This window comes from Barbus barbus (assembly GCF_936440315.1).
Source record: "Barbus barbus genome assembly, chromosome: 10".
Taxonomy (NCBI): Eukaryota; Metazoa; Chordata; class Actinopteri; order Cypriniformes; family Cyprinidae; genus Barbus; species Barbus barbus.
In genome coordinates, this window is record NC_136738.1 from 12672598 (window position 1) to 12699673 (window position 27076).

A 27076-nucleotide genomic window follows, 5' to 3' on the forward strand; every position below is an offset into this window, starting at 1 on the left:
TCATTCTAATCATATTGTACATCTGTTCTTGCTTTAGGTGTGGTGAATGTCAAAAAACTGCCCCAGGCTGTAAGAGACATGTGTGTCCCTTTTTAAAATTGTAGAATGCAGAAATTGCAGATGTTTTTTCAAAGACTGGGTGGGGTACTGTGGAAATGGAAGGCGTGGAGACCTGCGAGGGTTTTATACAGACCCTGAATTTCCTGAGCATTGCCCAGACTGCCAGTCTGCCAGTTTTAGGGGGCAGGTATGAGGTGTGGTGTGCACAGTGTGCAATAGTTTATTTGTAACTGTTTATGTTTTATTTTCTCGTGAAATAGGGACTTCCCCCACAACCTTATGGCATCTTCATTCTGATGGTCAGATTTGACTAATTTTGCTAATTAGATTGTGTAATTTCCAATAAATATTGCAAAACCATGAAGTGTTAATTTGATCTGGATTGTTTGGTAAATTGTCTGAACATGTGAATCTACGTATATTTTAAAAACAGAAGTGGTTACATTTACAAAAAAAAAAAAATAAGAATTGAATATCCAAATGGGCAAGGCAAATAACTGTGGTCAATTAACATGTACAAGTCTGTTGTATTGACAAAACGTTATAGTCCATTGATCTAGGCTGAATTTGTCACAAAAAATAGTGATATGATCTGAACAATATATATTTTCAAGGTGGTTCTTGTGAATGCAGTTTGCATGAATTATTGATGTTATAATATTAAGTATATTATTGAGAATTGTTTTATGTAAAGAGATATGATAAAGATCATATTTCAATTTGCACACTGCTTTTATATTATATATTTTAAGTCATAAAAGTAAAATGACAATACGGAAAAGACGTGTGCAATTAAGCCTGCAAAGAATGCTGTCTATCCACTGGTGAAAACAGAAAATAAATATGCCGTCTATCCAGAGGTGAAAATATAAAATAAATGTCTATCCAGAGGTGAGAACTAAATATGCTGTCTATCCAGAGGTGAAAATGTAAAATAAATGTCTATCCAGAGGTGAGAACTAAATATGCTGTCTATCCAGAGGTGAAAATGTAAAATAAATATACTGTCCATGCAGAGGTGAGAACTAAATATGCTGTCTATCCAGAGGTGAAAATATAAAATAAATGTCTATCCAGAGGTGAAAATATAAAATAAATGTCTATCCAGAGGTGAAAATGTAAAATAAATATGCTGTCCATCCAGAGGTGAGAACTAAATATGCTGTCCATCCAGAGATGAGAACTAAATATGCTGTCTATCCAGAGGTGAAAATATAAAATAAATGTCTATCCAGAGGTGAAAATATAAAATAAATGTCTATCCAGAGGTGAAAATGTAAAATAAATATGCTGTCCATCCAGAGATGAGAACTAAATATGCTGTCTATCCAGAGGTGAAAATAGGAAATAAAATTGCTGTCCATCCAGCGGTGAAAACGGAAATTAGCGGCGAAACGGAAATGACGTAGGCTGTCTATCCACTGGTGTCCAGCCAGTGGTGTCTACCCGGAGGTGAGTCTGCGGGGCTGCAGCTGGATGCTATTGGCGGAACCAGCCGCAGGTGGGTGGGACTTAAGCTGCAAATGGGCTGTACAAACCAACAGAAGATTTTGATTGGTTTGCTTAATGTGTAGGTTGTAGTATCGGTTCACACTCCTGGTGGCGGTAGTGTGCAAATTTTTTTGCGATCCGTCAAATAAACGAAGAAGATGACTAAGCGGTGGCACGGTGGATGAGTGGAAGAGGTAAGCGTGATGTACTTTTTTTTTGTTTTGTTTTGTAAAAAGTATTACAAGCTGTGAAAAGTGCATTTTCTTGGTGGCTTTTGTACAACGTTTTCTTAGTACCACACACAGCTTACACTCTGTAATGTGCCTGACTGACAATATCTTTGTTTATTTCTACATAACTTACAACAAAATGGTTCTCCCAAGTTATGGATACCGAAGACCATAAGCAGGTAATGTAATTACATGGCATTGTAATTTTGGTAACACTTTCTATAAAGCCCATATTTATAATACATTATAAGGGTATTTTTAAGGCATTATAATGAATGCATAATACATTATTTAAAAAAACAACAACAACAACCTTATAATATGTTATATGATCTTGTGAATATAAGAACAGTTTTAAATGATTAGTTTAGTATTACATTAGCATTAGTATTATAATATTTACTTATTAGTGGTTATAGCTTTTAAGAGTATGATGATTTATAACACACAGTGAACACGTTGCATCATCTTAAGTTACAATGGATCATATTTCTCATAGTTATAATGTATTATAAGTCTCATATCTTGACACCTTTCTTATGCTACTTTACTTAAAGCCATCAATGACCACTTATAGGTATAGTAATAATAATAGTATTTTTTTTCTCTCAAAAAGCCATAAGATCAGATATCAGATCAGATTGCTTTTAACTATTTCTATTTTAATATCAGTTTGATTATTTTGATGGTACCTTTTAGACAGCTGTTTAGTAACTCTACAACTACATGTCAACTAGCAGTCATTGGAGTATTAGTAGTATGTTGTCTGCTAAATATATGCTAACACTTTATTTTGATGGTTCCCCAACAGACAAACTGACTATCTAAGCAACTTTATGAGTACGTCAACATTCTACCAACCCTAACTTTAACCTAAACCTACTAATACTAGTTGACATGAGAGTTGCAAAGTTGCATAGAGTCAATAGACAAAGGGGACATCAAAATAAAATGTAACCTAACATATACACATTGCTTTTTTTTTTTTTTTTTTTCTGTTGAAATTATTAACTAGCTCACATAAAAATTAATATTAGCCTCACAGGGAACAAATAACACTTCACACCTGACCACTTACAAGATGTACTGTAGTAAGATACTGTGCAGATCTTAAATAATGTCAAGATATATAGTCCATTATCAGTGTAAAAGTAGATTTAATATGGTGTTCATTGTGTTATAAATAATTATAATCTTAAAAGTTATATGTACAAATGTGTAAGCATTATAATGTATTAAAATTGACAATATAACATATAAGGTTGTTTATAGTGCATTATGCATTCATTATAATGCCTTAAGAATACCCTTATAATTTATTATAAATATGGGCTTCATAGAAAGTGTTACCAAAACAACAACAACAACCTTATAATATGTTATATCATCTTGTGAATATAAGAACAGTTTTAAATGATTAGTTTAGTATTATATTAGTATTATAACATTTACTTATTAGTGGTTATAGCTTTTAAGAGTATGATGATTTATAACACACAGTGAACAGATTGCATCCACTTAAGTTACAATGGATCATATTTCTCATAGTTATAATGTATTATAAGTCTCATATCTTGACACCTTTCTTATGCTACTTTACCTAAAGCCATCAATGACCACTTATAGGTATAGTAATAATAATAGTATTTTTTTTCTCTCAAAAAGCCATAAGATCAGATATCAGATCAGATTGCTTTTAACTATTTCTATTTTAATATCAGTTTGATTATTTTGATGGTACCTTTTAGACAGCTGTTTAGTAACTCTGCAACTACATGTCAACTAGCAGTCATTGGAGTATAGTAGTATGTTGTCTGCTAAATATATGCTAACACTATTTTGATGGTTCCCCAACAGACAAACTGACTATCTAAGCAACTTTATGAGTACGTCAACATTCTACCAACGCTAACTTTAACCTAAACCTACTAATACTAGTTGACATGAGAGTTGCAAAGTTGCATAGAGTCAATAGACAAAGGGGACATCAAAATAAAATGTAACCTAACATATACACATTGCTTTTTTTTTTTTTTTTTCTGTTGAAATTATTAACTAGCTCACATAAAAATGAATATTAGCCTCACAGGGAACAAATAACACTTCACACCTGACCACTTACAAGATGTACTGTAGTAAGATACTGCAGATCTTAAATAATGTCAAGATATATAGTCCATTATCAGTGTAAAAGTAGATTTAATATGGTGTTCATTGTGTTATAAATAATCATAATCTTAAAAGTCATATGTACAAAGGTGTAAGCATTATAATGTATTAAAATTGACAATATAACATATAATAAGGTTGTTTATAATGCATTATGCATTCATTATAATGCCTTAGGAATACCCTTATAATGTATTATAAATATGGACTTCATAGAAAGTGTTACCGTTGTTTTTAATAATGTATTATGCATTCATTATAATGCCTTAAAAATACCCTTATAATGTATTATAAATATGGGCTTTATAGAAAGTGTTACCAGAATTACAATGCCATGTAATTACATTACCTGCTTATGGTCTTCGGTATCCATAACTTGGGAGAGCAAATTTGTTGTATGTAGAAATAAACAAAGATATTGTCAGTCAGGCACATTACAGAGTGTAAGCTGTGTGTGGTACTAAGAAAACGTTGTACAAAAGCCACCAAGAAAATGCACTTTTCACAGCTTGTAATACTTTTTACAAAACAAAACAAACAAAATGTACATCACGTTCACCTCTTCCACTCATCCACCGTGCCACCGCTTAACGTCATCTTCTTCGTTTATTTGACGGATCGCAAAAGAATTTGCACACTACCGCCACCGGGAGTGTGAATCGAAACTACAACCCACACATTAAGCAAACCAATCAAAATCTTCTGTTGGTTTGTACAGCCCACTTGCAGGTTAAGTCCCACCCACCTGCGGCTGGCACCGCTGGCTCCGACCTCCGTTTATACCAAGCGGCAACCTCCCGCTCCCTCTAGTGAAACCAACACGGAAGTGATTAAAGCTGCAATTCATCGACTAGCCGCTGGAGGCTGGCTCCAAAAGGGAGTCAATCACATTGACTCTCCATGTTAAAATGCCCAACTTTACAGTAGAAAAAAACATGTTTACAGCCTGGTACAAAAATTTATTTTGGTCTATATAGCTAATTTTGCCCTTCGTGACAACTGTGAGGGGGGTGAATTTTTTTATAACTCATCCATTTAAATTATATTAAGCCTTAAACGTCTGCATAATTAAGGGCGTGGCCACTTGAGTGACAGGTTGATTGACTATAATACAAACTCTGTGGCTTAAAGAATTAAAACCGATTAAAACTGTTTTTAAAAGACGAAACTCAGTGAGAACATGATTAATAAAGCATACTATATACAGACAACCAGGCACCTCAGTTCCGCCCACGTCCCGCCTCATTGCCCATTTTGGATCATCCGGGAGTGACGCGCGGTGACGCGTTGCCAAGATGGCGGCGGTCGGCTCCGCCCACTTTAGGCTTCAAAAACGCTCTTCAGAAACCTACGAGTGACGTCACGGACACTACGTCCATTTTTTTTACAGTCTATGGTTTATAACCATCTCGCCTGAATCGTAGTGATGGGAAGTTCGGATCATTTTACCGACTCGGACCTTTGAGTCTCGTTCAGCAAAATGAACAAATCTTTTTTCGAGTCATTTCGTTCATTTTAGCAAAATATAATTCAAATGTTATGTGTTACTTTCCAAACACATCTACTACTTATGCAAACGTTTATCACACTACAAACAATACAAAACTATGCTATAAGAAACAGAAAATATTACTTAATTGTTTACCTGGGTCTTTAGTCTATGATTAGCGCACCACCTCTTATCTGACAAGTGTTCGGGTTTGAGTCGTTCGTTCATCACGTGACAGCCCCATACGCTTAACCAATGCAGCGTGAGCCGGAAAGAGAATTGATTAGTTCATCTTTTTGTTTTTTTTATTGCTTAAACATACAAAAACACCAATTAACAACAGTCAGAAAATTCTTAATACAATTCAAAAAAGTCCAAATAGCAGCGTAACAAAAAATACTGATAAACAAAATAAACATAACAGGAAAAACAAAAAATAAATAAATAAATACAGAAAAATAAATAATACAGTAATACAATGCAAGGGGCTTAATCATCAAAAAACACCTTCAAAAGGCCACATAGTTTAAGGGCTTTTTCAGAACGCATGATCTTCAAGGATTTGAAGAAGATTATTAAATCTTGCTGGAAAAGTAATAAAGTGGGAGGGTTATTAAAGAATCTACATTTATGAATGAAATAATTGGCCAAAATCAAAATATTATTAACCAAAAATTCTACATCACAATTTCGACAAAAGGACAAATATTTCACAGTTTTAAAATCAAAGTCAGGTATTACATACTTCAAGCTTAACCAAGCATAGAGATCGTCCCATAATTTTTTTGAAGATTTGCATAAATAAAACAAATGTTCCAATGACTATGTCTGCTTCACAAAAAGTGCATTCATTACAATCCAAATTAAATCTGTGTCTGAGGAACTCATTACAGGGATAGATATCGTTAATAATTTTAAACTGAACTTCTTTTGCCTTTGGTAGAAGTGGAAAAGAGAGAAATCTTGTTCTAATTCGAACTACTTTATCTTCAGGATAATCAAAAACAAGAGGTCTCTTCTTTACTTTTGAAGGGAAAATCTGTGTATTTACTAATGTTCTTAAAACCTTATTATTACATCTCTGATCAGTAAAATTAAAACCAGAAATGAATAGATTACCTAATCTTGGTATCACAGATGAATAACACAATGCGCCTTTAATCAACTGAACCAAACCAGCAGGAACAGCTTTCAACAAAGACACATATAATTCCTGAGTACAAATAATATTGTATTTTTCACAAAAATCATCATAACCAAGGAAATTTCCATTCCCATCCATAATGTGAACAATGGACCAGACACCTTTGTCCATCCAGTCCTGAAAAAACACAGATTTCCTCTTTACAAGGATACACTTATTATTCCACAAAAAGCAACTATGCCGTGAAAAGTTGTGTTTGTATATTAATTTCCAATATAATAATACCTGACTATGGAAAGATGATAATTTACACTTTAATTTCAATGGCTCAAAATCACACCTTAAAAGGAAATCAATGCCCCCAAAAGAATCAAAAATTTTAGAGGAAAAGCTAAACCAAACTGAATGTTTATTTCTAAGGAAGGCTTGGAGCCACCTCAACTTAAGGGTACCATTCATTACATTGAAATCTTTTATCCAACTATCAGATATACTCAAAGAAAATGCCGGGTAAATCAACCTGGAAAGTGCTTCTGACTTCTGTATGAGAATTCTTCCAAATATAGAGATATCCCTTTGAACCCACATATTTAAAATATTTTGACTTTTTTTAATATTATCCATCAGATTACGTTTTTCTCTCAGTTTAGGGTCTTTAGTAATCACAATTCCTAAATATTTTATCTCATTTTTTAAAGGAATATTGAACAAATGAGATTCAGCATGATTATGAAGTGCCATCAGCTCACACTTTTTTAGATTCAATTGCAGACCAGAAGCTTTTGAAAAATGAGACACCAGATTAATGGCAACTGGAATCTGATCTGCATCGCTGAGAAACAGGGTGGTATCGTCTGCTAATTGACTTATCAATAACGGAGTCCCTAAAACATTCAAAGGCCTGATATCTTTACTATTTTTCACATAAATTGCTAACAGTTCAGCTATTAAAATAAATAAATACGGACTTGTCGGATCCCCTTGTCTAATACCTCTATTAATGTTAAACCTCTTAGAAGTCCCAAAAGGTAACGATACTGAACTATTTATGTCTATGTACAACATCTCTATTAATTTAACAAATTTATGACCAAAACCAAAATACTTTAATGCATGTAAAATGAATTTATGTTCTACAGTATCGAATACCTTATAGAAATCAAGAAACAAAACAAACCCATCATCCTTAATTAAATGTTCATAATCAATTAAATCTAAGACAAGTCTAATGTTGTTGTGTATTAACCTTCCTTTAATGAAACCGGATTGAGTTTCACTTATAATTTGACTCAACTTAAATTTTAACCTATTAGCAATTGCAGATGTAAGAATTTTATAATCAACATTAAGTAGGGTAATCGGTCTCAGATTGTCAATAATTCTTTTGTCTTTGTTTGATTTTGGAATAAGAATAATTAACCCCTGTTTCATAGTTGGAAGTAAAGAATTAGATTCAAAACAGTCCTTTAAAGCTTCAAATAACAAATCTTTAATATCCTCCCAGAAGAATTTGTAAAAATTAGTGGTCAAACCATCCTGACCAGGAGATTTACCCAACTGCATTTTTGTAATAGCATAATCAAGTTCCTCTAATCTCAGGTCTCCATCACAAATTTCTCTAAATTCAGTATCAATTTGTGGAATAAAATCTTTTACCTTTTCAAGAAATTCCTTACCATTATTTTCAGAGTATGATGAAGAATAAATATTACTATAAAATGAGTATATTTCCTCAGATAATAATTTTGGATCTGTAACTACCACATCATTAATGATTAAACTATGAATTGCATTACTTTGCTGTCTCCTCTTTTCTAATTGACAAAAATAAGCCGTATTCTTCTCTCCTTCTTCCATCCATTTTGCACGAGACCTTACAAAAGCTCCTTGTGCTTTCATTAGATACATAGTGTCTAATTTAGCTTGAAGAGAGAGTAACTTTTCAACATCTTGAGACATTTCTTGTGTATTACAACAGGAATTAATTTCTTGAATTAACTCTAGCTCCCTTTGCTTCAAATCTCTGCTTTTTTGTTTAGCAGCCCGAATTGAAATTTCCCTTGTTTTAAATTTAAAATACTCCCATTTAATCCCGCTAGAATGTAAAGATAAGTCATTTTTAATCTCACTAACCAAATTTCTTATTTGACAACAAAAAGCTTTATCCTTTAAAAGTTCTGCATTAAACTTCCAATAGTCCTTCTTAACGGTATGTTTGATTGCTGGTGTCAGAGTTAATGAAATCAGACAATGATCTGTCAAGGGTGCCGCAGAAATTGAAACATTAGCAGCAAGCTCAGCAATGAGCCAAAAATCTATCCGTGATTTAGAGGATCCATTAGGTTTGACCCAAGAGAACTGACTAACATTAGGATGCTTGACCCTCCATATATCTGTAAGGGAATTTAAATGGCAAAAATCCTGAATAATGTTATTGAAATGGTGGCTTGTAAAACTAGAAGGAGATCTGTCCAGCCACTCATCAGGAGCCAAATTAAAATCACCTCTAATTAGTACCAAATTTGTCTGAAATTTCGATTTAAGATGTGTAACCGCCTCTGTAATATTAGACAACAAAATCCTGTTTTGCCCACTACTGTTATAACCATAAACATTAACTAAAATAACAAAAATACCTTCACAGTTAACCACAGCCGTAAGCCAATGTCCATGAGCATCAGACTGAAAAGTCACAACCTTCCCAGGGCAGTTGTTAAGGCATATGGCGACACCTGCCGATCGACTGGAGCCATGACTGAACAAAACTGTGTCTCCCCACTGCATTTTCCAAAAAGCTGCATCTTCTTCTGTGGAATGAGTCTCTTGTAGAAAAATAAAATGAGTCTTCTGCCCCTTACAAAACAAAAATATACCTTTGCGTTTTACTTTGTCCTTTAGCCCCCTTGCATTCAATGAACAAAAAGATAGATGAGATTTTAGTGTAAACATACTCCACTGGAACTCACAGTGAACAAACAGAAAATGTCACTGAACAGTCAGAAAAGAGATCTGAAGAAAGAATTTACAAGACAAAAAGAGTCTCTCAAACATCAATATTTCCCTTTTTCAAAATATTTATCATCATTGAAAAATTTGCTTTCCTTCAATGAAAGCAAGGGACCCCGAAAATACGCCGCTTTCCCTTCTGCTCTCGCTTGTTTAATGCGTGGCCACAGCACTTGCCTTGCCTCTCTGTCCTCTTTATTTAAATCCTCAGCAAAATGACAGCCTGCCTCCTTGCACACAGACGATCCCTTGGACAGTGTCCAGATTTGCTCTCTGTAGATTCTCTTTGAAAACTGCATGATGATCTGACGCGTGCGATTTCCTTCTTTTCTGCCAATTCCGTGGACCGTGTCAACCGCTTCTTCCATTTCCCAGGGCACACCAGGAGCAATCTTGGAAAGCAAGGTGATCACCTCCTCTCTAGTGTTCTCGTTCTGTTTCTCTGGAAGACCTTTGATGCGTAAATTCCACCGTCTTTTGTAGCGATCCAATTCGCCTACCCTAGATCTCATATGGAGTTAGAATTGTTGCATAATTCCAAATAAATACATTATGATCCACAAATCAATGTAAAGCGATTGACAAAAACAAAGCATATTCACAAAATAAATAGAATGAGATCCACAAATAAATCTTAGAGTTCCACAAACATGAATTATATTCACAAGTAAACAAATTAGAATTGCAAATAAAAAACATACTCACAAATATTTTTTTTAATTTAACAAACACAACTTTGCCCGGCATTTATATGTGAATCGCGTACTGTGCATTTGTAGATCGCAGCGCATATTTGTGGATTGCTCTCTGTGCATTTGTAGATCGCAGCGCATATTTGTGGATTGCTCTCTGTGCATTTGTAGATCGCAGCGCATATTTGTGGATTGCTCTCTGTGCATTTGTAGATCGCAGCACATATTTGTGGATTTTGAAACATTTCAAGCGTCAAAGATGCACAATGATCCACAAATGGATGGACTCCACCTACCTTCTACTTAAGCCAATCAGATACCGGCCACGTGGGGCTGACCAATCGTTGCATGTTCTCGCTCCAACCAATCACGTTTTGCCTTACAATCAGCGCGGGACCAGTAGTAATTCAGGCCAATTAACCAGTCTCTTCAAAATGGACGACCAGGACAGTTTAAGACAGGTGAGTGGTGCTCATCATACAATAAAACAAGTAATGTTATGTGTAATGTAATCAGTGTTTCATGTATCACTAAGTCGATGCGTGTTTTGACCGTGAGTGTGTTTAGCAAACTGGTATTTTACGGTGACTGGGAGGGGAGGTCTTCGGTTCACTTAGTTTTGTCGTGGCCACGACATATAAACTTGTGAGAACGTGATATAACGTGGCCACGAGATATTAGGCTTGTTTGAGATGAGCAAAATCTGCGCAGAACCGATCACCGGTGATCAGCGCGAGATGCATGCCGGTTAGAAATGTGTCCGAGTGCGGTCCGCCTAGCTCTGATGTCATGCTGACGTATGTCAAAAATCTCTCGCGAGCGCAAGGCGCACGTGTCGGATTCTGCAGTCGAGCGCAGTTGCTCTCCACCAACTGCGCTGATCAAAAGCATCATGGGAAACGACTTGCTGACGACACAGCTTAATGCTCATTGGCTGCGAATGTCATCTGATACTTTTTCCCCTTAATCCTAAGAAGTCCGTTAGCTATAGCCTAATACTATTTACTTTTTCTATAGTAATTTATTACTTTACTTACTTTACTTACTTTTGTCATTTAGCAGACGCTTTTGTCCAAAGCGACTTACAAATAAGAAAAAGTAACTAAAACTAAAAAGTTACAACTCTATAAATACTATCTACCCACATATTTAAGAAAATAAAGAAATTAAATAAAATTAACACATGCATATAACAACAACATTTCAATAATAAACATATCAATGAAAAAATTAAATAAAAAGCTACTACTATCCCTTGCCGGTGTCCCTGCCCGGTGGAGTCGCACGGTAGAGTCGATGGTCTTTACACTCTTTGGTCTTCACACTAAGAGGGCTTCACACGACGACTGCCGCGGTATAATAACCTTTATCATACCAATCTAACAAATTATCATTTCAATTCAGCTGGACCCACTTTCCTGTTTATCAACTACAAATGGCCAAGCAAGTGCACACACTGACAAGATACACGATACAGTACGAGACCAAACGCGATTTCAGCAACTCTCATCCTAGTAAACAAAATAAGCGTTTCCTAGCAACGGCAAATGCGCTAAACACTGAGACAAGTAAATACACTTACGAGCTGATTTTAAACTTCCGCTGATAGACTGCTTCTCTTAAAGACCACTTCCATTACACTGCCTTCTGCTGGCGCTTGAACCCACTTTCCTGTTTATCAACTACAAATGGCCAAGCAAGTGCACACACTGACAACATTATTATTATTAGTAATTAGGACATGTGCTTTATTAATTTACCCTTTTATTTTTATTTTCTTGGTTTGAAGTCCTGTTTGTTGTAATTTTCTCTTTATGTATTGTATGCTGGTATTAATTTTGTACATTTACATTTTTGTACAACATTATTACATTAAATAAATTAGTCAATCCATCAATACATGCATGCATAGGCTACATCTAATGTGACGGTTTTGCAATTAGGCCTCATGTTTGTGTGTTTTTATCTGAGATCTTTATCTGGGTATGTCTTATTTCAGGAGTGCAGTAAACAAAGCCCACACATGCATGCTAATTTCTTAATTTAAAATGCGTTTTTGTTTCATATTAATTTTGAATAATAATTTGCTGTACACACTTTTCCTAATCATTAAACATGAAATTCAAATTTACATTAAGGTGTCAAACAATTGTGTAATATATTTATATGGAATATGTTTCATGTAAAAAAGGTATAGTTCACCCAAAGATTTTTTTTTTTTTGGGGGGGGGGGAAACTGTCCCTTAAGTAGGATACACATAATTAGGTTAATCAGCTGTGCCATATCCCACTCTGAAATGTTTAACCCATAATTAGGGATAACAGTGTAAATGTAGTGCAGCATCTGTGTGCTCCTCATTTCTCATTATGGCTTTGATTATAAAAGGCATCCACAAAGTGCGATAAAGAACGCGAACGCGATCTCTTCCATTGCTGACGTTTGCAGTCCAACAACACAACGAGATTCAGGAAGTGTCCGGCTTGCCTGCACTTTTTTCACTCCTCCCCTCACTGCAGCCGCCTACTCTCGACTAAATTACAGGCGAGGCAAGGCGCATCTCAAACAAGCCTATTAATTTGTGGGAACGTCATATTATGTCGTGGCCTCGAGATGCTATGTTGAGGGAACGACATCATTTCTCGTGGCCACGACTTCTTATAAATTTTCTCGTGCATAAACAAACCTTCGTGACCATAGCAACCTGGGATTATCAGAGTTGTTTAAAACATTTTTTAACTAACATTAAACTTTTAATTTAATATTTGTATCTTCTTCTTATTATTATTATTCTTATTAATAAGAACGTTATGTAAGATCGAAATGAAGGGAAAATATAAAAATATAATATAGGCTAATAATAATGATGTTGATGAAGATGATGGTGATAATAATGGCCTAATAATAATATACAAATATTTTGAAGACGATTGAGGGATGGGTAAAAATGTTTTCTTGTATGCCTATGTTATTTAGACTACTTTAGGTAACGTTTATTCACTATAAACTTAATATGAATGTTGTTTACATTGCGTGCAATATAATAATTTATATTATTAAACAATAAAATAAATTATGAAATAATCTATAATAATTAATATAATAATTTATTAATTCAAAATAAAATAATAATGAATCCATCTCTGATAATCCCGGGTTGCTATGGTCACGCAGGTTTGTTTATGCAATAAACTCGTGGCCACGAGAAAAATATGTCGTTCCCTCAACATAAGAAGTCGTGGCATAAGTATGTCGTTACCTCGACAAAACGTTCTCGTGGCCACGACATAATATCACGTTCCCACGAATTAATATCTCCTGGCCGTGTTATATTATCACGTTCCCATGAGTTTATATGTCGTGGCCACGACAAAACTAAGTGAACACAGAACACTGTAGTATTCTATAAAGTATTATATTGGTAAATATTAAAACATATCTACACAAAAATATAAGATGTGATTAAATGGCCACAGAAATGAACAAGAAACATGATCTATCATGCTACAGTTTAAAATATTGTTGTAAAACTATTTTATTCTGAACACATTGTATTGCATTGACCAAATTTCCTGTGTTTTTGTGGTAACTTAATGCATTATAGGACACAGTGAGGCACCAAGTTCTCCAAAGACTACATTCCAGAATCACTTATGCCCTGGAACATCCTCCTTTGGACATTGACTACTTACAGTTTATTTGTCGTCAAGAAATGACTTTGATTACTGCTTTGTCAGAAAACATTGGGATTTCACAGGACCTTTTCAGAGCTTTGATGGACTTGGATTGTATTATTCAGCAGCACAAGGAAGGCCAGCAGGTGGCAACTGTAGTAGAGATTGAAAGACCAAATGGATGTGGACGTCCAAGAATCCATATATCAGAAGACAGACTAATCCATTTTCTGAATCTTGGATTACCCCAGGAAACTATCAGTAAAATTTTAGGCGTCTCTCGTACAACTCTTCATCGACGGATGAGAGAATGTAATTTGTCAGTCACATCCCTCTACAGTAACTGCACAGATGAAGAACTTGATTCTTTGGTGTCTGAAATCAAGAGCACTATGCCAAACATAGGGTACAGAGTTGTCAGAGGAGCCCTCATTGCCAAAGGACATAGAGTACAGTGGGACAGAATTTGTGCATCTATGCATCGTATTGACGGTCTCGGTGTTCTCTCGCGGATGTCCCAGCTTGGTTGTGTTGCTCGGAGAACTTATTCTGTACCATACCCCAAGTATCTTGTACATATAGATACAAACCATAAGCTCATAAGGTAAATTTAATTTGGTAACACTTTATATAAAGCTCATATTTATAATGCATTATAATGAATGCATAATGCATTATAAAAAACCTTATAATATGTTATCTTATGAATATTCTTCAGAACAGTTTTAATGTATTATAATATTTACTTATTTGTGGTTATAGCTTTTAAGAGCACGATGATTTATAACACACAAGTGAACTTGTGCATCCACTTATATTTTAATGGATTATATTTCTCATAAGTTACAATGTATTATAAGTCTCATATCTTGCCATCTTTCTTATGCTATTTTTTTTTTTTGTCAAACAGCCATAAGATCAGATATCAGTTCAGATGTATGTGTCACATTTGCTTTGAACTATCTTTATTGTAATATCAGTTGGATTGTACTCTTTAGAAGAGCTGTTAAGTAACTCTGCAACTATATGTCAACTATAGCAGTCATTAGATTATTAGTAGTGTTTCTGTTAAATATATGCTAACACTTTATTTTAATGGTTCCCCAACAGACAAACTGACTACAAGTAACTTTGCAAGTACGTCAACATTCTACCTACCCTAACCTTAACCTAAGCCTACTAATACTCTATTGAGAGTTAGTTGGCATGCTAGTTATCTAAGGGGACCATCAAAATAAAATGTAACTTAACATATAAACATTGCATTTTTTTTTTTTCAGTTGTAATTATTAACTAGCTCACATCAAAATTAATATTAGCCTCACAGGAAACACTCAACACCTAACCACTCACAAGATGTAGTAAGATACTGTGCAGACCTTAGCAAACAATGTCAACTGGACATTGCCATGACAACTATACAGCCCATTATAAATGTAAAAGTATACTTAATATTGTGTTAATTGTGTTAAAAGTAATAACCACAAATGTGTAAACATTATAATGTATTAATTGTTGTTATTATATATAAGATAATGTTACGTAAGGTTTTTATAATGCATTATGCATTCATTATAATGCCTTAAGCATACCCTTATAGTGTATTGTAAATGTGGGCTTCATAGTGTCATTTCATTCTTTTTAAAATTTTTCTGATTTTTTTCTGTGTCAAATGGGATGTGTGTGCAATTATTATTTATGTTCAGTTACCAAAATATGTAACAGTTTTTACACATGCACATTTTGTGGGTTATATAGTTGTCTATGCATTCTAGGTTTAAAGGAAATCTAATATGATGACAAATGTTTCAATCATTCTATTATCCTTTTGTCATTCAACATGTCTTTCCTTTGGTATTTTCTTTTTCAAATTAGATACAACATGGTTATCTTTGGGGGTGTGGATGGATATTCAAGAAAGGTACAACATTTAAACCTGCTTTCAGGTGGAAACTAGTCACTGTATAAAAAATGTCTTGGCATGCTTTTGTACTTTAAATTATATATATATATATATATATATACACACACACACACACACACACATATATATATTTATATATAAATATATATGTATATATACATATATAAAATTTGTAATATAAATATTTTTATATACATATATAATTTTTCTTCAAAAAAACTTTCGCCAGAATGAGTGCTATTTATTTTTCAGATCATGTATTTACGCATCGCAGACAATAACCGCTCTGAAACAACCCTTCGATTTTTCAAAGAGGCAGTGGAAGAGTTTGGCTTTCCCTTAAGGTAATGTTTTATTATCCACAAATTTAACAAAGTCTAAATTGTAAATCGTTTCTGTAATACTGTACAGTTTTGCCCTTCATCCAGTTAGTATTGTTTTTATTGTTATGCCAAAAACAAATAATAATGAATGTAAATAATTTAAAAATATATATTTATTTAATGATTCTTTGTTTGTTTACTTTATTTGATGGTGTCATAATGGTGTTATCATAACTTATAAATTTTTTCTGTTATTTTTCATAGAGTACGTGGTGATCATGGAGGAGAGAATGTAGGAGTGGCACGGCTGATGTTTTTGGTGAGAGGAACAGAGAATGCAAGCTTCATGGCTGGCAAGAGTGTGCACAATCAGAGGTAAAATGACCACATCCTTACTCATTTTGATTGATTAGGGTTATAGTTAAACTCTGCTTCATTTTAATTAGGCATGTGAATTTGTCACGTTAGTCAGTCATTATTATGGGCTCTGTTTCATCAGGGTGGAACGCCTCTGGTGAGATGTTCGAATGTGCGTCACCTCAGTGTACTACGACATCTTACATCGTCTTGAGGACTGTGGTCTTCTTGATCTAAGCAACTTCACCCACCTCTTCTGCTGTCATTGCGTTTTTTTGCCTCGCATACAAGCCAGCCTTGATGCTTTCAGGGATGCATGGGATAACCATTCCATGAGGACAGAGAGCAACTTAACCCCAAATCAACTATGGGAGACTGGCCAGTATCAGAATCCAATAAGTAACCCTGAGGTAATTATTTCTTCTTATTGTGCATTCATGTGGCCTCATTTATAAAATCTGTCAAGTATGCATACGTGTGATTCATAAAATTAATGTACGTACAGAAAATGCACGCTTTATAAATGAGGCCCCTGGTTTTGATCTGTCGATCAGTTTTTTTTCCCTATTGTACAGAGGGACCACCCTACAATTGTCAGTGTCTGTTACTGATTTCCTGTGGTAGAAATTATTTGTTTTAAACAGGGGTGCCCAATTCTGTTCCTGTAGATCAGGGGTGTCAAACTCAGTTCCTGGAGGGCCAGAGCCCTGCAGAGTTTAGTTCCAACCCTGCTCCAACACACATAATACGCAGTTTTGAAGGACTTGATTAGTTGGATCAGGTGTGTTTAATTAGGGTTGCATCTAAATTCTGGAGGGCTCCGGCCCTCCAGGAATTGAGTTTGACACCCCTGCTGTAGATCAACCATATTGCAAAGTTCCAACCCTAATAAAATGCATCTGAATAAACTCATTGAATGAACACTTGATAATTACAGATGGGTTTGTTGGAACTGACCCCTGCAGGTAGGTATAAATCATGGAACAAGATCGGGCACCCTTGATTTAAAATGACCAGCATTAAATTGACAAATTATTTTTGGTTTACCTTTAGGTGCAGTATTCAGCAGTTGAACAAGGGAGTGGAGATGCTGAAGACACTCACTTAGGGGTCAACGTGCCGGAAATTCAGAGGCCGCAGCTCACAGGAGAGCAAATTGAGCAGCTTTTGTCACAGATTGACCCATTACGAGAGTCTGATTCATTTGGAGTAGACATATACCTTCAGACTCTCACATATGTAGAGACATTGGTTCAAGAAAGGGTCATTTGAAGGGTGTTTTTTTTATTTTTAAATTTGCAATTCATTTTCTCCATTCACTCATCGTGAATATAAAAGCAGTGTTTCACTCTTTTAGCCTGCTTCACCAGATGACAGGGTTATAAATATACATTAACACTGATTGTAATATACTACATTTGTACATTTATCTGTAGCTGTATAGACCATAAATACTGTCAAAAGACCTTTAATTGCTGCAACAAATTTAACAATATATGTACAATAAAGAATGACTTGAGGAACAAAAAGTTTGTGAAATGTTATTTCTTGATAGTTTATTTGAAATGACTTGTGGTAAACAGTGGAAATCTCAAACCTAAAACAGTCAAATTAATAATTTGAAGCATTTCTAAGAGGTTTCTACAATCCATTAAGAACATAACTACAGATTCTCTAAGTGTCTAAACGTAAACATGAAGAAAAAGTTACCCATATGTGAACAACATATTCTAAAAGTGTCCAGACTTAAACAAGTCCAAATCCAGTAGATGTTGTGTTTACACAGGCTTGCAAAGTGCAAGAAAAGTCATCCATTGTCAGTATTTCAGCACGAAGCATCAGGGTCCTGCTGCAGGTGGAGGCCTTGAAGAATCTCCCCTTCCAAACTTTAACCTGCAGACTCTTCGATGGCACTTCCCATCCAGTCCAAAATGACATGAGCTTCTGTAGCTGGTCTGTGCTAGCTGTATGGACAAATAGTCACAAGGTGCATACAAACATCATTAATACTTTTTGTAAGGTTACATGTAGTATAGTATATATTTATTCAGCATAAAAGACGATAAAAAAACGGTAACAAATAAATAAATACCAGAAAAAACAACTACAGAAGATTTTTTACACTAATGTGATAATTCTGAAACTTTTCAAAATTTGACTAAACTCTTTGAGTTCACTTCATATAGTTTTCTCTGTACATTAAAAGCTGAAAATATGTTTAACAGAAAGGTGAAGCTTGTAAAACATACAGTGAGAGTAGGGTCTTCACCTTGATGTTAAAACTGTTTCAATGAACAGTGATCAGCAGTGTTGAACTTATCTTAACGTGAACAGTTTGAACCATATTTTTACATAACTGATTGTTGCAATGAAGGCAATATAAATAAAAATAAAAAATTGGGAAAGCCCATTTTACCTTTCTGAATGTATTCACGTAGAAACGTAATTTCACGTGTGACAACCTCAGGACACAAGCTGTTGTCGTCATCGTCATCATCAGAATCTGTGACAGGCCATGCAATGTGCTGAAGGATGACCTAAAATCAAAGAGTAACAAATACTACAGTGTTCTGTGTTCACTTAGTTTTGTCGTGGCCACGACATATAAACTCATGGGAACGTGATAATATAACACGGCCAGGAGATATTAATTCGTGGGAACGTGATATTATGTCGTGGCCACGAGAACGTTTTGTCGAGGTAACGACATACTCAGTAACGTGCGGTGAAATCTTGTCATGGGTAGGCTGTGACCTATCAATGTGCCATATATGTTCATATATGAATGTTCATATCAATGTAGAGCGCTTTGAGTGCTTAGAAAAGCAGAAAAGCGCTATATAAATGTAATGAATTATGAATTATTATGAATTATTATATATTCATTCAGTTAATGTAGCAACCCAAGTTCATATCAGGCATCATCACATCGCTGCCTGCATACAGCAAAGTCAGTCATATGTGAGGCTAATGCACAATCAAATCTAATAATCAAATTAATGGACACATCTATCTTATGATGACTTATACAACAAACAAATGTTTTGTGCGGGACACAGTCTTGAGCCTGGTTTCTCCCAAGGTTTTTTTCTCTATTCTGTCACCGATGGAGTTTTGGTTCCTTGCCGCTGTCGCCTCTGGCTTGCTTAGTTGGGGACGCTTCATTCCAGCGATATCGCCGACCTTATTGCAAAGACACTATTCAAACTTATTGACACTTTATTTTCATTTTTTTTGATATTGTGCAGTGCTTTGACACAATTTGCATTGTAAAAAGCGCTATATAAGTAAGGTGACTTGACTTGACTTGACTTGACACAGTAAGAGAGGGAAGCGGCGCGGTGTGAGCGAACCGACAAGCAGCCTAGTCACTCCTTCAAAATGCGCAAACGCGCACAGACAGCCACACACACGCTATTGGTCTGGTGACGGCGCACCAGGATTTGAATAGGCTACAGTCAGAAAACATTGTGTCAGCAGTACAGCTTTAAAGTACAAAAACAGCTTATTCGCTCCTACAAACTGCGCTAGGCACACACACCGACACGCAATGAGCATCTGGCGACAGCGCACCAGGATTAAAAAAAGAGAACTAGAAAACAGCATTTTAACCCTTACGAAATGCACCATAATCGCACAGATAGACATACAGTACAAATGTGGCAGAGGTGATGGAAGAGATAACATTTTGGTGTCAGCGCACAGCAGGCCTATAGCCCACCATCAGACAACACACACAAAGCCAATATACGGGTTTTAAAAAAAATAATAAATAAATGAATAGTTTACGTTTTAAAGGGGGTGCTTACTTTTATTTGTAGACGAAGTCCATACGTCTATCCCTCTGGACAAAGCTGTCAATTACTTTGTTGTAAAAGTCCTCTTTGTTGGGTGTATTACTCAATTTCATGAGTTGACAGCCAACGCTAGGCGCCGCTAGATGCTAGTATCGGGAAACGCGGATTGAGTGAGAGCGAGTGGATCACGTGACATGAAGCAAGCTCGGTCTCTGCCTCAATGTTGATAATTCAAGACAGGGGCGCTTCAAGATGGCGTCGGTGTAGGTCGCGTTTATTTTTGAGCTTACTTGTATTTTGTGCAAAACTTGATTTTTCTTTGCCCCTGAAGACTTTAATTGTTTTCATGCGTTGAGTTACACGTTGTTCTCTCCATATATTTAACGTACTGCGATTAGTGGATTTGTATATTTTTGAGAGCTTTTTCCTCTTTTCGGCAACGACTAGCACGTGTTTGGATCCGGGAATTGCGGTGTGGCGTCATAATGGAGGTGGATGACAGCTTGAGGTCCGAGAGTGTTAAACGTATGCATACTTATGCAAAATCTGCTAATGTTGTGGACTCACTGGACACGTGCTTTCCCGAGTCTCCCGGAGCAAGCCCTTTACCGAAAATGCGGCGCCCAGCCTCAGATCCTTCAAATGCGGTCCTGCTTGAAGCAATAGAGAGACTGGGTAAGAAGCAGGATGACTTCATGGAGAAACTTTTGGAGATCGAGAAATCTGTCGCGTCCAATTCTATCCTTATCTCTGACCTTGCAGCGAGGGTCGACGTTGTTGCTAAAACGTCAGAGGAGACAGCTGCTAATTCTGATAAACTGGACTCTCAGATATCTACTTTGGCTGCAGAAAATAAACGCCTATGGGATAAAGTGGATGAACTGGACGCCTATAAGAGACGATGGAATCTAAGGATCGCAGGTGTTCCGGTGTAGCAGTCGATTCTGTTCCCCTCGGAATGTCTGTTTCCCTTTACGCAACCATACTACAATTCTTGCGTAGTTGCTTAGTTACCAAACGTACGATCAGAACTAGTGTGCGCAAGAAGTGCATCTGGATGTACGGAAAGTCAAATGGTTCAAAATACCGTCTTTTCTCCGAAACTTGAAAATGCATTTAAGTAGCGAGGTTTTTCCCCAACTTACAACCGATTTAAGCGTAATGTTTGAGGCTTTGGTTATTATGCAGAACTCTGTAGCGCAGGCCTATTTGAAACACAATGTCTGTATGTTTTTAAATGTCACTTAATTTTGAGTGAAATAAAGAGCCAAATTTTGCGGAAGGTGTAACAATGTTTCCAAAAAAAAAATAAAAGACTACAAAACCAATGGTTTTAAAATTCAGTTTGATTTATTGCAAGAAAAGCATTTGTAATTTTTTTTCTGTGGATGGATTATTAACACAACCCATATGGAACCATCGCCCACAGTCATCACAGGAAATCTGTAAAAATAATAATAATGTTAGTAACATTGTCAGCAGTTGTGCTAGTTTATTCCTTAATAAACCACACCAATTTAATAAATAAATTGGTTACCCAGAGATCATCTGCATCCCAGTCATCAAATGTTTCTGCTTCCCCACAAAAGTGACACAGGTCACTTAGGTCATCTTTGAGGTACAGTACAATGGACAGGGTATGATTTTTTTTAGGTCAAATTTTCAAAACACTTATGAAAGTGATGCACATCAAACGTTATATCAATAACATTCATGGTTAAGTAAAAATAATAAATACCAGATTGGTCAAGCAGTGTTGATGCAATCTCCAGTCTGAGTTGGGCTACGTCTTGTGGTGCATTGGAGAAGTCAATGTTGGTATTTAGCAGAATATGTTCTGCAAACTGAAAAAAAAGTTTAAAGAAATTAAACAAATCCTCCTATTTCAATGAACATTTCATATGTGCCATGTCACACACCTTCAAAGCAAACACACCACATGATGTAGCATCCATCTGACGTGGATGAGACAGACTTTCACACACCCAGTGTGAAACTGGAATTCCCTTTTTTCTCATCATTGCTCTACAAACACATTTTTCCATTCTTTCAATCATACACAACTTCCCAAAAACACTACATCAGATTGGCGAATTAAATACCTTGTTTTTTCCAAACACCTTTTCTTCTTGTTGTCAGACTCTCCAAGTGGGTCAAGCAGAATGGCTTTTTTTTGGATGGGTATAAAGCCTAGGTAATATGCAAAATTCCCAGACATCACAATAAGGGATTAGTGCAAAAATTAAGGGAAGGACAAGATGTGGTAGAAAAAAGTGTACAAGCAATAGGGATAACCGCACCCTGGAGAGGATTGTGAAACAAAACACATTCAAAAATGTGGGGTAGATTCACAAAGAATGGACTGCAGCTGGAGTCAGTGCTTCAAGAACCACCACGCACAGACGTATGCAAGACATGGGTTTCAGCTGTCGCATTCCTTGTGTCAAGCCACTCTTGAACAAGAGACAGCATCAGAACTGGACTGCTGCTGAGTGGTCCAAAGTTATGTTCTCTGATGAAAGTAAATTTCGCATTTCCTTTGGAAATCAAGGTCCCAGAGTCTGGAGGAAGAGAGGAGAGGCACATAATCCACGTTGCTTGAGGTCCAGTGTAAAGTTTCCACAGTCATTGATGGTTTGGGGTGACATGTCATCTGCTGGTGTTTGTCCATTGTGTTTTCTGAGGTCCAAGGTCAACGCAGCCATCTACCAGGAAGTTTTAGAGCACTTCATGCTTCCTGCTGCTGACCAACTGTTGGATTACAAATTTATAAAATGATAAATCTAGGTTCCAATGTAATAGTATAACTATTTATATAACTATATATAAACTGAAACAGTGTGTTTTACATTTTGAGGTAAAGATGATGACATTCTAAGATGAAGTCAGGCAGCCCAGGTGTCTGAGACATTAACCTTTTGTCTTTAGGCACTTCCTGACCATTTGGGTGATACTGTCAGGCTGATTGGATTAGCACCTATGCATTTGAATCACACTGTTATGCTGATGATATCAGGGCTAGGGAAATTCTGGTAATGGGCCGATTCCTGTACTGTATTTGAATTCTTTGTTTAGATTGTCTCCACCTCTGTATCCCTCCCCCTCGAAATGTATATAAACTACAATGCATACTGTTTGAGTCAGACTTGGATGACTACAGCGACTACAGCGAGTTCTCAATAAAGAGTAACTTATCCCAAAGTCTCCTGGTCTCTGCTTTGACGAAGGAAAAAGTTTCCAACAGTTTTGGTGCCGTGACCCGGATAGAGCTCCTCACCTGAATCCAAATTGAAACTTCAAGCTCAAAGATCTGACTGCATTCCAGACTGAATCTTCTGAATCCAGATTGAAACTTCAAGCTCAAAGATCTGACTGTGTTCCAGACTGAATCTTTCTGTAAAACCAAGGGTTGGTGAGTGCCACTCTATCCAAAAGAACCTTTAAGACCAGTACAAATGTATTATCCTCTGCGCCGTCAGAGAAGAGTTAACAGACAGCTGTAGGGTTTGGTTAACTAAGTTATCCTCTAAAGTTTTCTTTTAGAGATGAAATTTATCCTCTGTTCAGGCAGGGAAGATTAGCATTACATGTTAATATTCGTTATCCTCTGTCTAATCAGGGAAGGTTGTTTAACAGACTAGTTTATCCTCTACGTTGCTAGAGAAGGTTTATCCTCTGTAAAGTTAGGGAAGATTTATCCTCTGCTTTACCAGGGAAGGTGATTTATCCTCTGTGTAGTCAGAGAAGATTCATCCTCTGTTCAGGCAGGGAAGATTAGCATTACGTGCTAATATTTGTGACCCTCTGTTCAGGCAGGGAAGAATTGGTTATCCTCTGTTCAGGCAGGGAAGATTAGCATTACGTGCTAATATTTGTGACCCTCTGTTTCGGCAGAGAAGATTAGCGTAAAGTGCTAGTAATTTGCGTTATCCGTTGCTCTGGCAAGGAAGGTTAACAATAGTTGATGTGTTAACAAGCATACCCTCTGTTGAACAGAGAAGTTTTAGTGTTTTGATTGTGTGGTAACAAAGAAACTCACAATATGTTTAGAAAGAATGCTAGACTGATCCCCACAACTGAAAAAGGTGGTCTAGCGACTCCTTTGTGGTCAGATAGCGAATTCAAATCACTGTTAGGAGTACAAATGAACCTAATAGTCACTGAGAAAGTTAGACAAGAACTAACGCAGAAATATGAGATTCATCCAGACAAGACTTGGTCGGTAGATGAGTGTAAAAAGGTACTAGGAGCATGTATTCGCAAGAACAACGTGAAAGGCATTATATGCTGCCACAGAGAATTTGGTTTAGCGCTAGCTACACAACAGTCTCAGCGTAACTCAGAGCTAGAGGAACAGAACAAAGAGCTCCGTGCTAGAGTATCCTCTTTGACTAAGAAATTGAACCGAAACAAAGCTTCAGCAAAAACTGACGTGGAAGAAGTTAGTCAGCCTGATAACAATTATCCTGACTTAAAAGCTTTCTTTGAAACAGATGTAACCATCCAATCAGTAACTGATGTGCCTGTAGATTCAGTGAAGGTATGTGGCGCTAGGAGAAGATCTCAGGGAATTGAGGGAACTGAAAGTGTTCCTCCCAACTCTTCTGTTGTCCAAATACAAACTGTTGCCAAAGTGCTAGGACCTAAAGATATAGAGAGACTATCCCAGAGTTTACCCTCAGCACGCACAAATTTTTCTGAATTTAGAAGAGCATTGATCAGCAAAATGCGTCTCTACGACATGTCATTGGCAGAAGTCACACAGCTAATGTCAGAAATTCTAACTGAATCTGAATTCAACAGTTTTGAGTCTGCTGTTACTTCTGAACTACAACATGCAAGTAAAGGCGATTTGAGAGAAGGTGTTTTGAAAATTCTAAAGAATATCATGGGACCCAAAATAGACTGGTCCAGAATCACTAACTGTGTGCAAAGGAAAGAAGAAACTGTAAGTGAATACACTGAAAGGTTTTGTCAGTCAGCCGTAACTTACAGTGGAATAGTTGATGATTCTGAAAGTGTGTTAGATGACAAAGGACCCCTAGTCCGCATCTGGGCAGATGGCCTTGTAGCTGAATACAGAAGAGCCTTGCCATTTCTAGATCTAACTTGGTCTAACAGAACTCTCAGAAGTAACCTAGACAGGTTAGCTACTTGGGAAAGAGACTCTGATGTTAAAGCCAGAGTAAAGATTGCAGCAGCATCCTATAAGGTCAATACAGAGAACCACCAGAAACGTAAATGTCCTAAGAAGGAGGGCAGTTGTCATTACTGTGGCAAAACTGGACACTGGATGAAAGAGTGTAGGAAAAGTAAAAAGACATTAGGAGAAATTAACAGCTTTACTCAGCTCCTACTCAGTCTACTTACTTCTCTGAAGCAGCCCCTCCCCACTTCACCGAACTGTTGGAGCAGCTTGCTCAGGTGTTAACTGTTAGGGCTGTGAGTGCTTAACTTCACTAGTAATGTACAACAAAGATGAAAGATCCTTTGTAATTTAAATAACAGGAAGGTGACTGTCACGTCCTTCCATTGAGAGAACGCTAGCTAAGTACACTCACAGCCTTCAAAGCTATACTACAGCACACTCCAGTCACTCACCTATCCTCTCTGGGTTATGATGTTTGTTATGACTGATGTTCCATTAGAGGATGGCGATGTCGCACAGTAAAGTTCGTACACCAACTACAGGGACAGACTAGGACACACAGACCAGTGAGAGCCCAGGGAAGAACCGAATGCAACAGGCTTCGGGGGCCAACCCTGTGGTGAAGACTCCCTCATAGGCCTTCCCCATCCACTAGTCCATCCTTACCTCACTGTTCTTTAGGTGTCGCAGGAATTAAGAAATAGGGAAAGAAGGAACAACAATAGCAGACTCAGATCGAACAAAGGAGACAACCCTAGTGTTTGCAATCTTTTAGAACAAATACTGCTCTGTCGTCTTTTGTTTTCTTTCTTACTCTGTGCAGATACCACTTGATGGCTGTCCCGAGACCCATACGTACCGACCTCCAGACCCACTGCCGAGCCAACTGTCACGAAAGACAGAACAACAAAAAAAATACACAACGCAGAGACTCACATACGGGAACTTCAGTCATCCATCAACATGATCAAGATTGTCGTACTACTAACAAAATCCAACAAGACATTCTTGATCTTTCAGAAAAATACACAAGATGACTGAAGATAATTCTTCATGGTTCGGAAACTTAGGTAAACCCTGGCTGTGGATCAAGGAAATAGCAATTCTTCTGTTGTTTCTCCTACTGGCGTACTATCTATGCGTCCACAGTATCAAGTGTTTCATTCAACAAATGACTCACGCCTCTCACAAGAAAATGACAGTTCCAACCAGAAAAGACTATTACCTGTAAGAACTTCACGGACCCTAATTGCATGTTTGTTTCTGTGTCAGCATGCAATTACAGAAAATCAACACAGAGCATGTGCTATGTGCCTGTAACGATCACAAGTTACAAGAATGAACTTTTAAGTGTCTAAATTTGTATTTTGTGAGAGTTATTAGAACTCTCAAAGGGGGAACTGTTGGATTACAAATTTATAAAATGATAAATCTAGGTTCCAATGTAATAGTATAACTATTTATATAACTATATATAAACTGAAACAGTGTGTTTTACATTTTGAGGTAAAGATGATGACATTCTAAGATGAAGTCAGGCAGCCCAGGTGTCTGAGACATTAACCTTTTGTCT

General features: G+C 36.5%; 1 protein-coding gene and 1 long non-coding RNA gene across 2 annotated transcripts in view; both read left to right on the forward strand.

Annotated features, from left to right (window-relative positions):
* LOC306875785 overlaps positions 1–427 on the forward strand; it is a 62839-nt gene extending 62412 nt beyond the window's left edge. Inside the window, exon 6 of the long non-coding RNA XR_013784769.1 lies at positions 38–427. This is a non-coding gene — a long non-coding RNA (uncharacterized lncRNA). The remainder of the gene's footprint in view (positions 1–37) is intronic.
* A 9953-nt stretch (positions 428–10380) lies between these two features.
* On the forward strand, positions 10381–18078 carry LOC306875792 (uncharacterized protein). The gene is made up of 7 exons (XM_079426531.1): positions 10381–10742; positions 13884–14557; positions 15829–15874; positions 16130–16221; positions 16465–16575; positions 16700–16967; positions 17611–18078. Exons 1-6 carry the CDS (start codon positions 10548–10550, stop codon positions 16716–16718), a joined length of 1137 nt encoding a protein of 378 aa, XP_079282657.1. The 5' UTR covers positions 10381–10547; the 3' UTR covers positions 16719–16967; positions 17611–18078.
* Positions 18079–27076: the final 8998 nt, after the last annotated feature.